We start from the raw sequence: 16,909 nt of genomic DNA, 5'->3' as shown, positions 1-16,909 counted from the left end.
CTCCAGGTTGAGCTGTTGTTCAGCATCTTAGCTGTGGAGGGCAGTGTCACTGGCCCTCATATGTGGGATCCGAACCGGGGCCCTCTGGTGTCCCAAACCAGTTCTTAACCATCACGCCACTCGGCCTGTCCCACACTCACTCCCTTATTAGTTAGGGGTGAGAATCAGAGGAAGAGGGCGGCAAGAAGCACTGCTCTGGGGAGTGAACCAGATACCTGCAGCCAGTCCCAAGGACTCAGGAGATATTGGTGACGATATATTGTGGCCTCTTGTTCCTCTGAACTAATTGCTCACTATTTTAAAATGAATTGAGATGTAAGTGAGCAAATGTAAGAAAGAAACTTTTATGTAGGAAGATACATAACTTGTTGCTTTAGGAATTGTTACCAAGAAGTTTTTGAAGGTGTGCGTTTGCATTTTTCTGTCTCCCTTTATTGTTCAGTGATACGGGTCCAGTGATACATGGTCTCTGGCCTTTTTTCCTGTCAGCTTGTGCTGTTAAAAATCACCCCCTGCTTCTAATTTGGTAGGTTTTATTTTGACCAAATGGTTCTTAGATTGTAGAAGCCTATTTTATTTGTTTTAGGTAGACATTAGATTTCATTTTGGGGTGTTTCCAACTTACATTTTGAATAATGCTCTTCCACCTTTGAGGTGCCAAAATAGTATGAGCATTTAAATTATTTGCTCTGTTGGATGAGGAAATAAAGATGAAGGGACAGACAGGCAGGATGCTTTTATTAGTGGGACTTTATTGATTTAAAGCTTTATATAAAAATAGTTGAATTCTACCTGGAAACAATAATGTAAGAAAATCTATGGAGGACTATTTACTGCACTGCTCCCTCCCCGCCCCCACCTCACCTTATACAGCCACTAGGTTCGAGATATGCCTTTATGTGGAAGTGTGAGCTGATAAAATTGTAATCACAAACAAAAATCATACTGTGCACTAATTCAGTTCTCACAGATGCCATGTGTATTAGTGACTTTCAGTTGTAATCTGAATGAGTTGTAGTGAACTTATATATTTTGAGTTATGGCCTTTTGTGTCTTTTCTGTATGGCAAGAAGAATTCATCTCAGCATTGTCAGTTTGTGGTTTCAGTTTAGTGTGGCAAAATTCAGTGAACTTGCTGAATTGGTGCTATCTTTGGGATATTTCTAAGTAAAATATAGAAGCGTGAAACCCTGGTAGACAGTTGTTCTTCAGTTACGAGGAAAGGACCAGCAGAAGTGCGTTTGGAGAGGAACAGAGTAGAGGTGCTTAGGTTGCCTGAAGGAAGTACTTCAACTCATGTCAACATGAACAAGCCTCTGAAAGTGGACATTTAATCTAAGACTTTTAGGTGGCCCGCCATCTGCCATGAGGAATCCAAGCGTTGGAGACAGGAGGTACCGAGGCTCATCTTCCTGTTGAGTTTATTTCAGGGTTCTAAGAAATCAGTTCAGCCATCATGGAGAATGGGTTGTGTATTTGTTGTGAAAGACAGCTTCATTCATAAAATTGGCTCTTTTTGAGACAGCAGCTGGGTTTTGAACAGGGGGATACACCTTTTCCCAACAAGGTTTCCTGCGATGGTGGTCGAACCTCCCAACAGGAGTGATTAGGAAGCTTGCTGGCGAGGCCCAACACCACTGCAGATGCACTTGTTGCCACTGGTTGGAGCAGACCTGTGCCGGGGAAGCCAGTGGAGCAAAGCATGGATTTTGGTTCTGACCTGTGTCCTTGGCTGGGTGCTTGTGTGCACGAACGCAAACCACAACTCGATGCTGTGACGTAGTAACACAGCACAATAAGAGGGCACACTGGCCCAGTTCAGATAAATTCCACTGCTTTCATGTAATTTACCAGTAGTATATATTTTACTGGACCTGAGATTTCTAGCCTACCTGTTTTGGGTTGCATCTCCATGGCCTCACTGTGCTCTTTCTTGCCTCCATGCTTCAGTAAACAGTAACTGCTCCGTTCTTTTCACTCGGCTGTCTTCTGCTCATCCTTCAGGTCTCAATGCAGACATTCTTTCAGGAAGTGTACCCTGATCTCCCAAGCCTGCAGGATCCCATTTAGGCACCCTCGTAGCATCTTGAACATCCCCAGCTTAGCACTTAATACAGTATGATATTGTACTTCCTGTTTTGTTTTGTTTTGTCTGCGTGTCTTCATTAGCATACAAACTTCTCGAGGCAAGAAATATGTTTGTCTTGTTCATACTTGTATCCCAAACATGTAGTGTGATACCTGGCAACCAATAAACATTTATTGAAGAGCAAATTCATAAATGCATGGCTGCAAACCCTTATTGGTTGATGGATTCTGAATATTTGCTCTGGCTTGGTTTTATTGGTTGCAACAGGTTTTGCTGTTGAGAAAGTGACCTCACCAATGTGAAAGGCAAATCTTGGTGAAATACCGCAGAAGGCTGTGTTGTGTTTCTTAGGAGTCTCCTCTCGATTGGCTGCTTGACTGACGAGAAAGCACTAGAGGGTCCTGAATCGTGTGACCCACTCAGATGATGATTTCAGAGCCAGAGAGTGATCTGGTCTTAGAAAAACTGAGTAAATTCTAAAGCACACTAATCTTTTTCTCTTGCCTTCTCTAGCACTGGAAGACACAACACAGTGAGGAGTACGAAGCGGAAGGTAGGAACTGAGTGTTTGTTGGGGCCTGTCTGGAGGGAGGGACTGCCATTCACGGAGCACACTCCACACCCTCCTTGCTGCATCTCTTAGCCTTCTTCCTAATAGCCTTGCATGCTGGAGGCCCGCTAGGAAGTAACTTTGAGAACAACAGCGACAAAAAAATTCATTCCCAACTGATAGCTCCTAGTTTTAAAATCCTAACATTTAACATCATGCTAGATATGGGAACTGAGATGTAGATTTTCACTTATGGGTTAATTACTGTTTTATATAGACTTTGAAATTAATCTGTGAACAGTCCTAAATTAAATCGTGACTATCTCTTGACGAGTTTTCTATGTATTCAAGAAGCATCAATACACGTTCATCTTCTGGCCAGCAGATGGCACTGTGGTTCAGTTGACAGACCCTCAGCTGGCTTCACAGCCCACCCTGGGTTAACTGTACTTAAGTCTAATTGCAACTTGTTCTCTAGGTCTCCAACCTGGAAAGACACAGCAGTAATGGGCTTAATTTCTTCAATAAATAGCAGGGGTAGCACTGAATGCTCTTCCCAGGCACACAAAATTGTACCAGTAATTATCTCATGTTTAAGTAATAACTTTACAGAATCTCTAATAGGTAGGTGGAAAATTGAACTAGAACTGAGAACTCTTGATGGAAGATAAATACATTTTGATTTTAAAATACATAGCTTGATCCTTAAGTCTTCAAATAGAACTTATCCTTAACATATAGATAATTAGTAACTTGCAGCTTGTAACCATTTATTCTTTCACACTGGATTGTTTGTAGGTCAGTATATTCATACGTGCAAAGATTTGAGAGCATGCTAATCTTGAGACTTGTATGATTATTTTATGATATTTATCATGGATTATTTTTCTTTTCAATAAAAGCAGTCCTTGTGCTCAGACTAGAAAGAAAGTAGAGATAATAAAGTCTGGTAGCTCTAGTGGAGGCAGGGCGTGTAAAGCTCTTTGGAATGCCTCTCAACCAGCCTTCTCTGCAGATCATACCAAAGCCTCAGCCTGTACATGTTTTCAGCTGGAATAAAACAAGACTAGAATCTTGGCATGACTGCATAGGAGATATTTCTTACACGGGTATGATTGCCAGTGAACAAATAAGTGCCTGTTCGCTCTAGTAGCAGCCTAAGAACCAATGGTTCCATTTCATTTGAACTTCAGAATCAAATCAAAATGGAATCAACATTTATAGTCTTTGTCTTACAGTATTTACTTTCAAAAAGCACATTTTCTCTTGAGAATAGGTCTCTCTCTTTGCAATCCCTTTGGAGACAACACACTATATGTTTTTATTTCAGGCCAGTTAAAATTTTGGAACCCAGATGATTTGAATGCCTCCCAAAGTGGGTCTTCCCCTCCCCAAGACTGGATAGAAGAGAAACTGCAGGAGGTTTGTGAAGATTTGGGGATTACCCGCGATGGTCACCTGAACCGAAAGAAGCTGGTCTCCATCTGTGAGCAGTACGGCTTGCAGAATGTCGATGGAGAGGTAAGCCTTGCATCCTGTTTTTATTCAGGAATAACAATCATGATAAAAGATGAACTGGCCACAGGCTAGGGACAGCCATATATTGGCCTCCTGCAGCGTGTTACAGAGACTCCATTCTCTTTTTTTCCTAGGACATAAGCCATGAAGATTCTGTCTCTGAGGAGCTCATGTGTTGTAGAAAAGAAAATCTGACAATAGCTGACTCTTAACTAGAGCTAAGCACTTTACCCCCCATTCTTATCACACTAGCTCAGTGCAGCCATGATGTCAGATGAACTTGTAGATGTAGCATTCACCAAATGTGCATGTGGGAAAGGTGTAGAGGAAGCAGTAAGCAGGGGATTCAGTAGATTTGAGTTGGAGGAATATTTTGAAGGCCAGGCTGATGAGTTTAAGTTTTTGGAGAGGATCTTAATAGTATCCTTGGGTTCTTCAGAAGACTGACTAATATACCAGAAAAACTGACGTGCTGAGTATGGTCTGAGCTTCTTTTAAGGGGTACGTTGGTGTAAAGAGAGCCTCTGGTTAGGAGACCAGCCAGGAGCCATTACCATATTCCGGTCATGAGGAAATGGAAAAGGGTGGGTTGCTGGTTTCGAAGATACACAGAAGTCTTGAAGGAGCCCCCAAAAGACCCTTGCTTGGTAAAATTCTGAGCTTTACGTTTTCTGAAAAGTTAAGAGGGGAACAGGCAGGACCGGGCACATGATTAGTCATGAAACATAAGAATATAAACGATTCCAAGATATGTCTTTCAAAGAGCCGAAAATAAGGATTGGAGGGACTTAGAGGTTAGGGCTACAGTTGCAGCTTTGGGAATCTTTGATTATAATGATATCTGAAACCATGCTTTCTGTTTGCTCAGGGGATAAGCGGTATTATTTTCCTAAACCAGAAAGAGATTTATCATCAAAAGCTTCCAAGTAGCCTGGCTTGCAGAAACATTTTTTCCCCCTTCTTCCTTGTATATGTGACCGTAATATAGCTTATGATTACCCTTTTAATGGCATGGTGGTCATTTATCCTTCAATGGGGGCTGTTGAGTCATAAAATTAAATGCATCCCCCTAAATTATAAACCAGTGTAGTATGTAGAACCTTGGGTTGTTTTTGCCAAGAAATATTGCACAAACTTGGATTATTTATCTAAGAACAACTCTTGGCATAAACTGTAACTATTGGTGGGGAGTTGCATCTTTTGTGGTGGCGTTTCCAGAACCTGGGAAAAGAAGTAGCACATTTAGTTATTTTCCTCTGATCCAAAGATAAGTGAAGGATTGCTTATGGAATATAGCTTTTACTTAGTGTCCTCTGCCCCCCAAAAAATATCATGAAATACTGTAGTTCTTTGTATTATTAGCTCTAGACCACAGAGGAGCTGAAAGTTCAAGATGATCTCATCAAGATACATTTTGGAATCTTAGAATTTTACGACTGAAAGCAGTTTTAGATCTAGTCACCCCCCCCCCATTTCATAGATAAAGAGGGTGAGATCACTGCTGCTTGTTGCCGTTCCCATGAAGAGGGGTCTGGAGTCACTGTCTTAGGGCTGTAACTAGTGCCCTGCTTTCCAGAAGCAAGGACAGCTGTAGGGCGGGGATGGCAAACTGTCACCCTAGTTGCCAAATATAGCCTGCCCAATGTTTAAAAATCGAACTTTTTGTTGCACTTTTGAAAATCAGGAGATTTTTCTAAACATCAGGAGATTTGGCCCTATTTTGCTGTCAGTGAGAAGTGCTTAGCTCCTTTGGGCAGCACATGCACTCATGCGTTCAGTTCACTGCTTTATGTGGCACTACTTTCTAATGTCCCAAGACCGTCCTGCCTCATTTATTTACATCACCTTCCGGGCCTCTCTGGATATTTGGGTTCATGGTCCCTACTCTAGTGCATTATTTTGCAACGTACTCATTGGGAAGTCAACCATCCAAAGACCTGGCTGGTGTATCATGGGGAGTGAGAATGTCCTCGGGGTTCTGGATTCGGCTACTGCACAGGCTGCAGGGGTGCCCCTGTTGCCCATTTGACTTACATTCCTTTCGGCCCGACCCTGCCCACCCACCCTCTTCTGAATGCACGTCCTTTTTATTTGCCACTTGTCTACTCCTCCATGCGCAATAACTGGCAGGACCCGCTTGCTCTACCATTTGGATGGATGCAGGGCTGGGTGTTTAGGTGATCCGGAAGCTCTGCATTGATATGCCAGGGTCACAAGCCCAAGCAGTGTGGAGCTAAGGTTAGAGCCAAAATATGCTTGTCAACTTCAGTCAGCACACCTGGATTTTACTGTGACTTCTGGTGCGATGACCCTGAAAGCCTAGTCCTCAACGAAAGTGTTTATTTGCTTGATAAGAACGAGACCGAACGCTAAGGGATCTTGACCTCAGAATCTTGCCCACAATACCTTTTTGTTGGTTTCATTACACAATTCTCTATTAGGAACTTTTGCTTCTGCCAAAGAGTTCCATTCTTTAGAATGGTTTACTTGTTTTGGAGTCCTCGCCAGAGGAAGAGGCATAAAAATAAGAATACAGATGTTTCCTATTGGATATGAATTGGAAAAAAAACATTTGAGATAAAGGAAATGCCTCAAGCACTTAACAAAAATGAAAGCAACAATTCTGAGGTGACACGAACCCTAGGAATACTCCAGACTTACAAAATGGATGTTGAAAATTTGAGGATGTCTTACAAAGAGGTCTTTGTTAGAATGGACCCAATTATTATAATTGTAAGCTCTAATGCAACAAGAGTAGATTTGTTGTTTATTCTGTTTCCTTGTTACTTAGCAACATGGGCATCACCTGAGAGCTTGTTAGAACTACAGACTCTCGTGTGCCCCCCCCCCCCCCGACTTAACTATATCAGTCAGGGTCTGCATTGTAACAAGATCCTTGGGTGATTTCTATCTTGTACATTGGAGGCGTGTCCCTATTGAAAAATTTTAGCTCCCAAAATAAAGAGGAATCTGACTGCCAGGAGGAAGGAGGTCTTTGGCTTCCCTCCATGTGATTCATCTGCTTTAATTCCTCTTTCCATCCCTCTCTTGAGCTAAGGAACAAACCGTCTTCTAGGCAAGCCTCTGGAAGGGACTGTAGTCCAGTCTCCCCTTCCCCAGTTATCGATATCTGATGAGGACTACTTGGTTACTGTCAGAAGGTGCAAAATAGCCAGGCAAAATTCCCTGCTCTTTCCATCTCTCAGAACCCTCTATTGCATGCACACAAAATCCTTTTTATTTAATCTTTGTTTCTCCTGTACTAAAGCATTAAAACCAATAAAAACCCCAAACACACAGTATTGTTCCAAGTAACATTTTAAATCCCAAGTCATGGGTTTCAGACCCAAAGTCTTAGATCATTGCAATCTGTCCCAGACCAAATTCTGCTGTGCTCACATACCAATTTCACAAATTCAGTGTAAACACAATATTGTAGTACCACAGTATAATGGCTCAATTAATGTCCAACTAATTTTTACTGTTACAACACTGGGAAGCTGTAACTTTATATTTTTAAGTAATTTTTTACTTTGTGAGAATAATGTGTAGTAACATTAAAGATTACCTGTTCTAAAGAGTGCGAGTAAAAGAGAAAAACAGTTAACTGCTAGATTGTATAAAGATCATGAAGATGTTGAAAGTAGACTTCAGTTTGTGTGTGGTGGAAGGACAGATTACTGGAAAGGAAAATAAATTCAATGAAATGAGAATAAAGGGACATGTTGTATTTCTGGATTCCTGAAATCAACAGTGGTGCCACTTTCTATTGGCCAGAAGTATACTTTGGGCCTTGTGTTATTTTGAATGAAACATTTAAAATATATGGTTACCCTTCTCTAGATGCTTGAGGAAGTCTTCCATAATCTTGATCCTGATGGTACAATGAGTGTAGAAGATTTTTTCTATGGCTTGTTCAAAAATGGAAAATCCCTTACGCCTTCAGCATCTACTCCATATAGACAATTGAAAAGGCACCTCTCCATGCAGGTAAGCAATAAATAGGAGGTGGTTTCTTTGTGAGTAGAAATTAAACCATTTGAATAATTTCTAATGACTTAATCTGTTGTCTGAAGAAAAATACTAAGGAGAAAGAGAGAAGCAAAAGAAGAAGAAGAAAGAAAGACTAAATCATTGGGAAGGAAAAGTTGGATTTTGAGAAATGACCATAAATTAGAGAGGGAAGACCACTAATTATGCCCTTTAATGTTATTATAGATGAAGAAGAACCCTGGTGTTAAGTAGAGACACATCTCATTAATGTCAATGAACTCTCTACCAGATCAATCATTGATAAGCTTTGTATTCTTGACTCAATTGGGAAAAGGAGATCAAAGGGACTGCATGACGTTTTTCTAGCAGTGTAAACTAGGGAAACGTGCCTTCTGTTCCTTGTGGTCAGGACTGACTAATTTTGGTCTTGATCAAAATCTTGTTGAAATGCCTGAGCTTGCTCAAATCTCTCTTCTTCCAGTCTTTTGATGAGAGTGGACGACGTACTACAACCCCATCTGCGATGACGAGTACCATTGGCTTTCGGGTCTTCTCCTGCCTGGATGATGGGATGGGCTACGCATCAGTGGAGAGAATACTTGACACCTGGCAGGAAGAGGGCATTGAGAACAGCCAGGAGATCCTGAAGGTGTGGCAGCTAAAGTGGGAGAAAAATGAGAAATTGGGGAAGAGTTGAAAAATTCCAGGTTTTGTTTTTTTTTTAAACTGTGACTTGATTTGATTTCTCTTTAATGATTCTTCTATTCACAAGATCTCAAAGATAAGAAGTAACTTTTTCTACCCCCTTTAACCAGGAGTCTACTTTCCATTTTTTAACTCCTAAATTACCAACAGGAGAAATGTTCTTAACTGATCTCTAGTTGGTAAAGATTAGAATTAATTATAGCATTGTGTTTATTTAAAGTGCCAGATAGCATTTTGTTGAAACACATGCAAATAACCATGTTATGGTTTCCTTAAAGAGAACTTAATTATGTTCTGGATTGAAGATTGCTCCTTAGCGAGCACTAAAAAAATGTAATCACCCATCTTCTAGAGCAATGGTTCTCAACCTGTGGGTCGCGACCCCTTTGGGGGTCAAACGACCCTTTCACAAGGGTTGCCGGGTACTCGTATGTGGGTGTATCTGCATATGGGCCTGGAGACGGATAGAGGAGTGGTGTATCGGTTCCTATGACTATTGAAAATATGTGTTTTCTGATGGTCTTAGGTGACCCCTGTGAAAGGTTGAGAACCTCTGTGAGTCTAGACCAGGGGTCGGCAAACTGGCTCACGAGCCACATGCGGCTCTTTCAGTACGTACATGTGGCTCTGAAGTAAAATTGAAAATGAAAATAAAACTATCATAGTTTCATTTATAAAATTTTTAAAGGATATTATTCACATAATGGTGATTTCATTTGTTTTATGGCTCTCGAATAATTTTTAAATTGTTGTGAGAGACAGGATTGGCTCTTTCGTCTCAAAAGTTTGCCGACCCCTGTTCTAGAATGTAAGTTCAGTTCTCTAGGTTTGTTAACCTCCCATTTTCTTCTTTCAGAGGATAGAACTTGTGATTGTCTTGAACTTGTTCTGATTTCTAGGCCTTGGATTTCAGCCTTGATGGAAACATCAACTTGACAGAACTGACACTGGCTCTTGAAAATGAACTTTTGGTCACCAAGAGTGGCATTCACCAGGCAGCTCTGGCGAGCTTCAAAGCTGAGATCCGGCATTTGCTGTGAGTTGGGTACAAGGGTCACCTGCTCCATTCCCATTTTCACTTGTCCAGCATGTCATTCAGATGCCTGTGACATACATTCTTTTATTCTTTATGCAAATGTGGCTAATCTCCTATCATCTCTCTCCTGTAAAATGAGGGAGAGCTTAGATTTGCCTGTGGGTTTTTAAAGGCAGCTGTGGAATGTCTTTTTGTTGTGGAGGGATTTTGGTTGTCTTGGTTTTGTGTTTGTATTGAAGCAAGCCAAATGAGAGCATTTCTGGGGTCTACTTGTTGCTTAGAAACAGTTTCCCTTTAACTCGATTTATTTCTGATTCTAGGGAGCGAGTTGATCAAGTGGTCAGAGAAAAAGAGAAGCTACGGTCAGATCTGGACAAAGCTGAGAAGCTCAAGTCTCTAATGGCCTCAGAGGTGGACGATCACCATGCAGCCATAGAGCGACGGAATGAGTACAACCTCAGGTGCGACTGGCAGGACAAGGCCCCTCCTTTCCCACCACCTTGGCCCGGGGCCGTGGGGCTCAGCCTGCCAACTTGCTTGGCCACACCTGGCTGGAGTGACTTCGGTGTGGCTAAGCCAAAGGAAAGCAGAATACACTAGATAACTTCTCAAGTTACTTCCCATCTCTGTGACTTGTATTTTTATGTTTTGGTGGACCCACCTAGGGATCCCTGAAGGATCTGGTGGCAGCTTGTTGGTCTTTCCTCCTCACAGGAAATTGGATGAAGAGTACAAGGAGCGCATAGCAGCCTTAAAGAATGAACTCCGAAAGGAGAGAGAGCAGATCATGCAGCAGGTGGGCAAGCAGCGTTTGGAACTTGAGCAAGAAATTGAAAAGGCAAAAACAGAAGAGAACTATATCCGGGACCGCCTTGCCCTCTCTTTAAAGGTAATCATCCTAGTAGTTCTGTGGTCGTGCCCTGCTGGGGTTACCGCATGGAAAACCGCAGCTCTGTAAGAGGGCAGGTCTGCTCAGGGCTCAGTCCAAGGGTTCCTGTCAGTTTACACACCTGGGTCATGACCCAGACATGGCAGAGTCCTCCTGGGATCTAGATTTCAGGAGTATCCAGGGTGCTGGTTTGCCAACAGTGTTGATTAGTATGTCTTGTTCTTCTTCACTGAAGTTGCACTGGGTCTTCAGGGCTGTTTGGCACCTGGTTGGTGTCTTCTCCTTTCCCTGCCCACCCCGTCCCCCTTACTGTTAGCAAATGGCCTTGTCTCCTGCCACACAGCCCATCAGCTTTGATTCTCTGCTTCCAAATGTGCCTTTTCCCTTATACATCCTCCGGTCCTTTGCTGTGCCTCAGTAGAGGAAGTGATCCTTCTCTTTGTTGGACTGTGACACCAGATAATATGTACAGCATAGTCTAGTGATGGGTGGAGGTTGGGGATTCTGGACTCAGACTGCCTGGTTCCAATCTGGATACCACGACTTACTGGAAAACCTTGTTCAAGTTACCCAAACCTGTTTCCTAATGTGCAAAATGGGCATTATCGTAATACCCCACAGCACTGATGGGGGATTAAATGAGATGCTACATGCACAGTGTCTGGAAGGCAACAAGTACATATGGAATATTCACTATTGTTAAGGTTGTGAAAGGTTCCCAAGACTCCACACATCAAAAACAGCTAATTATTGCTCCCTAACCATCAAACTACTCCTCTTGGATTTTCTCCATAATCGCTATCATCAGAATGTGCTGTAAGCCACAGAAGCTAAAATCCTCAGTCATCCTCACTCATCCGTCTTTAAGTCCTGCTGATGCTCTGAAATGCCTCTCAGATTTACCCACTTCCTCTCCATTTCCACAGGCTCTGAATAGGTTCAGAATTCTCATCTTGATTTCTCAGTGGACTTAATGTGCAGCCTTTCTTCTATCTATCCAATCTCCATGGGGCCACCAGAGTCACCTTACTAAAGAACATTACGGCCACGCTGCCACCCTTTGTAAAAATGCAGTGTTGTACCACTGAAGACCCCCAAAACGGGGCTTGTCCTTTTTGACACCAGCAATGCCCAGTGCTGTGCCCCCAAGCCCCACTGCACCTGCGCATCTGCCATCAGCTTTCACAGTTCCTTAGTGGGCTTTTATGCTCCTTTACTGCATTCTCCAACACTGCAGGCCAAATTACTTTTTTGTTCCCGTGTCACTTACTTTATTCTTACCGGAGATAGCGTATTTTCTGTTGTGTCATAGATAATTGTATCCATATCTGTCCTTCTCCCCACAGTCTAGATTGTGCATTCTCTGTGGTCAATAACAGAACCTGATTCCTCTGTGTCCCGAGCACCAGCACAGGCTCGACACACCGAGATTGCTCCTCAGTGTTTTGACATCTAAGTTTAGACATACTTGGAAAGGTTAGAGTCGTAGAATTGGCATTTGGGGGGAAGGTAGTATTTTTTTTAATGCTTCAAGCACATTCTGTTTTACTCCATATTGCTGTGTGAGGGTGTGAACTGGAATGTATTAAAATATATTGGCTCTATATTCTTTTGGCAGTATGTGCCTTGAGAATAATTTTCTTCCTACCATCCTTTAACATCAGAATAGAAAATATGTCAAATGGCACGTCTGCGTGATTTTATTTTATGTATTTTTTAACAAATGTGCATGGAAAGCTCTCTAACAAGTATTATATTAATATATACAGAAAAAAACTCCCACATTTTGTGGACTTCAGTTGATGTGTTATTTTATTATAATAATTTAAACATACCAGTTATGAAAAACCTATAATGTGTAGCTTTTACATCTTTAAACTAAAATAAAATTGTAAATTAAATATAAACCAAACTATAAGATCACTAAGTGAAAATTGATTTTAGAGTTATTCTACTTTTTGTAGTTTCTCTGACTTCTCTTTTGCTGTCATCTGAACAAGTTATTCTGTAGTCAGTTTTCTTTTATTTGACAATGTGTTGACAATGTTTTTTGTGTCATTAAATTTTTCACTGCAATGCTGTCCAATAGAAATATAATACAAGCCATATATGTAATTTCAAATTTTCAAATAGCCACATTAAAAGGTAAAAAGAAACAGGTGAAATTAATTTCATATCACTTTATTTAATCCAGAATCTCCAAACATTACATTTTGACATGTAATCAATATACAAAAATTACTACTTCAATATGAACTCTTAGAAATCTGCTATTTTTTACTTACAGCACATCTGTTTGTGCTACATATATTTCAAGTGCTCAGTATCCATGTGTGGCAACTAGTGGCTACAGATGGGACAGCATAGTTCTGCAAGATCAAAAAAAGGAGGAGGCAGACTTTCAGGATATAAGATAAATACCAATTTTTTAATATTTACTTTTGTCTCATCTGAAACGTTCAGAATGAACACATTTTCTCAACTAGAGCACTGATTTATGCCTCATATAAAATGGTACAATGGTTTGTTTATTTTTAAATCCGTGCCTGTTTGTTTTCCCCACATTTCTTCAGGAAAACAGTCGTCTAGAAAATGAGCTTCTGGAAAATGCAGAGAAGTTGGCAGAGTATGAGAATCTGACAAACAAGCTTCAGCGAAATTTGGAAAATGTGTTAGCAGAAAAGGTAAACCTGTTTAAATTTGATTCCCTGATATGCAGCCCAAAGTGTCGTTTGCTCAAATAGAGCAGAAGCAATGCCACCAAGACAGTTTCTATCAGGGAATTATTCAGGTGGCTAACAGAAGTGGTCCTTTTTGCAGGGATATAATTTAAGAGGTTGGATATGAGGGAAACACTGCATGGCACTGGGAAATGAGCCCTCCTTTGTTGAACACATTGCTCTAGTATGTTCTTCCCATCATCCTGTTGGTGTTGTTTCTACTTAAATGTCACATTCTTGTCATGCTCAAGAGACTGGGTGAACTCCAGAAACGGGCCTTTGGTATGTGATAGGTCAAAGAAGGACACTTGGGAAAAATGACAGCTTTGCCGTTTTCCTTTTCTAGTTTGGTGATCTTGATCCCAGCAGTGCTGAATTTTTTCTGCAAGAGGAGAGGCTGACACAGATGAGAAATGAATATGAGCAGCAGTGCAGGGTGAGTGGCTGAACAGAACTTAGTAAGTGGAGGCGTGCCTGGGTTCAAATCCTGCTTCACCATTTCCAAGCTGCGTGACCATGAGCAAGTCACTTATCTCTGGGTGCCTCAATTCCTCATTTATGAGATGGTAAAAGTGAAGGGTTGTTGTGAAATTTCAATGAATGATGCATATATGGAGAGTGCTTAAAACAAAGCCTGAAGGATAGTAAGCACTTAACCCAATTGCTTGCTATGAATATTATTAGTAGTATCCTGAAATATTAGGGAGTCATATAAACTGCATTTAAGCCTGCTTTATCTAGGTCACAAATTGCAAAATAGAGGAAAATGCAAGTATTTTTATTCTGAGTGGAGGAATGTGTGTTCGTGTTGATGTGCTTATTACAAAATTAGCCTTTCCTGATGGATCATTAAAAACCTAATCTGATGTAATTTGCTTTTGTCCTGTGCGGGTTTTTTTTCTGAATCTATTTATTATTTTATTTATAAAATGCAAATGAAGCAGAAACCATTCAAATCTTTAACTAGTAAATCATTACAAATGCCTACCAGAAGAGACAAAAAGTCCTCATATAAATAATAAAAATCTTGAATTTTTCTTTTTAAAAGTAACTCTCCTAACCTTAGGAATTTGAATTTTTTTTCTCTTAAACCACAAACACTTGTTTATTTTAACAAGGTAAGCATAACTAGTTCTAACTGCTCAGGTGAACATTGTATTTATGCAGAAATGAGGGAAACATCACCTCCTTATGGGGTTGCTCATAGTCTGCCTTCTCAGGAAATACATATGCACATTTTGCATTTTGAGCAAAGAAATGAAACATTTATGGTGCTTTTACAATTAAGTTTTGGCTCTTGGCTCTAATCAAGTAGAGGTGTTTTCTTTATGTGTTTAAAATTATGTCATCAGTAAAATCTGTCAGCTCCACCTCCAAAAATTGCCCAATTCCGTCCACTTCTTTATTTTTTTACCAGCTTTTCATAACTATAGGATCCACCCATTTAAGGTGTACAATTCACTGTTTTTTAGTCTATTCACATAATCGTGCAACCATTACCATGATCAGTTTTAGAACATTTCATCACTCGAAAAGAAACTCCCACTCCACTTAGCTCTACTCTGTCCCGTGACCCCAGCCCTAAGCAATTAATCATCAACTTTCTGTATCTATAGATTTGCCTGTTCTTTATATTTCATGTATATGGAATCATACAATATATAATGTTTCCAAGGTTCCATGTTGTAGCATGTATCAGTACTTCATTTCTTTCCGTTGCTGCATAATATTCCATTGTATGACTATACCACATTTTATTTATCCAATCATTAGTTGATGGACATTTGGGTTGTTTTGAATATTATGAATAATGCTACTGTGAACATTTGTAGATTATATGATCACTGTATGTTTAACTTTTTGAGGAACTGACAAACTTTTTCCAAGGGGTTTGTACCACTTTACATTCCCACCAGTGTGAGAGTTCCAATTTCTCCCCATCCTTGCCAGTAGTTGTTATTGTTTGTCTTTTTTATTCTAGTCATCCTAACAGGTATGAAGTGGTATCTTGTTATGGTTTTGATTTGCATTTCCCTGATGGCTAATGATGTTGAGTATCTTTTCATTTGCTTATTGGTATATCTTCTTTGGAAAAATGTCTGTTCAGATCCTTTGCCTAATATTTAAGTGAGTTATTTGTCTTTTTATTATTGAGTTGTAATAGTTCTTTATATATTCTAGTTACATGTCCCTTATCAGATATATAATTTGCAAACACTTTTCTCCCATTCTATGGGTTCTCTTTTTACTTTCCTTTTTAAAGATTTTTTAATTGGGGAATTGGGGGGATGGGAACAGTGCTGGGGAGTTGGGGGAAGGGGAACAGACAAGTTGCTGTCTTTTTGTTCTTCAGTCTAGTTGGTGGAGGACGTTGCTTCGCTGGCCCAAGTTGGCACCATCATTGCGCTCTTCCTGGGTGAGGCAGATCAGTCGCCGGCTTCTGGATGGCCGCTCACAGCGGCTTGAAGGCCACTCCCGCTGGCTGCTGGCTACACATGGTAGCCCATGGCAACCCACTACAGCAGGGGCTGCAGCCTAGCGTTGCCGGCAACTCACGGCAACCCAGCTCCAGGTTGAGCTGTTGTTCAGCATCTTAGCTGTAGAGGGCAGTGTCACTGGCCCTCATATGTGGGATCCGAACCGGGGCCCTCTGGCGTCCCAAGCCAGCTCTTAACCAATGTGCCACTCGGCCGACCCTCTTTTTCCTTTCTTGATGGTATCCTTTGAAGCACAGAAGTTTTTAATTTTGATGATGTCCAATTTATCTATTTTTTTCTTTTGTTGCTCGTGCTTTTGGTATCACATCTAAGACTTGTGTTGCTTTTTAAACTCCAGGTATTACAAGACCAAGTGGATGAACTCCAGTCTGAGCTAGAAGAATATCGTACACAAGGCAAAGTTTTCAGACTTCCCTTAAAGAACTCACTATCAGAAGAACTTGATGTTAACAGTGGCTGCCCTGAGACTGACCAGGGTAAGCCATTTAGATCCCATCTTTTCCGAGTCTCTGCCTTTGACTTTTCTCTTTAGAACCATGGTTGAAGGTAAAATTGAAAAACTTTGGCAACCAAAAAAAAAAAAAGGACGACTTTGGCAATACTATTTTCTTGAGCTATTTCACTTGTGGTCTGTTTTTTCATTTGTCCTTGAAGTCTTTATGAGAATATTTCCATCTGATTTTTATATGCATCAACAAAGGAATGGAAAAATCAAACCACAAGGATATTTGCTTTGTTTTTTAAAAAAACTATCCACAAGTCTGAGAATCCAGGCCTTGGGAGTGTTAGAATTTGGCTGAGCTATTGCTGAGTCCTCCCTTTCTAAAAGAGTGCCTAGCTGGTATGGTGATGGTTTTGGAGCGGGAGGCCAGCTAGAAACCACAGAAATTGGTGTTCTTATGCCAGCTGTG

The 16,909-nt window shown here is 40.8% G+C and overlaps 1 protein-coding gene across 21 annotated transcripts in view; it reads left to right on the top strand.

The window, feature by feature from the left end:
• NIN (ninein) overlaps positions 1-16,909 on the top strand; it is a 132,617-nt gene that overhangs the window by 79,247 nt on the left and 36,461 nt on the right. For all 21 annotated transcript variants that reach the window (XM_019630470.1, XM_019630477.1, XM_019630467.1 and 18 more), the window contains 10 exons: positions 2,603-2,642; positions 3,970-4,160; positions 8,001-8,147; positions 8,632-8,799; positions 9,755-9,891; positions 10,212-10,352; positions 10,606-10,780; positions 13,354-13,464; positions 13,847-13,936; positions 16,336-16,474. In XM_019630470.1, coding sequence (XP_019486015.1) covers positions 2,603-2,642; positions 3,970-4,160; positions 8,001-8,147; positions 8,632-8,799; positions 9,755-9,891; positions 10,212-10,352; positions 10,606-10,780; positions 13,354-13,464; positions 13,847-13,936; positions 16,336-16,474 — 1,339 coding nt within the window. The remainder of the gene's footprint in view (positions 1-2,602; positions 2,643-3,969; positions 4,161-8,000; positions 8,148-8,631; positions 8,800-9,754; positions 9,892-10,211; positions 10,353-10,605; positions 10,781-13,353; positions 13,465-13,846; positions 13,937-16,335; positions 16,475-16,909) is intronic.

The sequence above is a fragment of the Hipposideros armiger genome, unplaced genomic scaffold (assembly GCF_001890085.2).
Source record: "Hipposideros armiger isolate ML-2016 unplaced genomic scaffold, ASM189008v1 scaffold_918, whole genome shotgun sequence".
Classification (NCBI taxonomy): domain Eukaryota; kingdom Metazoa; phylum Chordata; class Mammalia; order Chiroptera; family Hipposideridae; genus Hipposideros; species Hipposideros armiger.
This window is presented reverse-complemented; position numbering and strand designations above follow the sequence as displayed.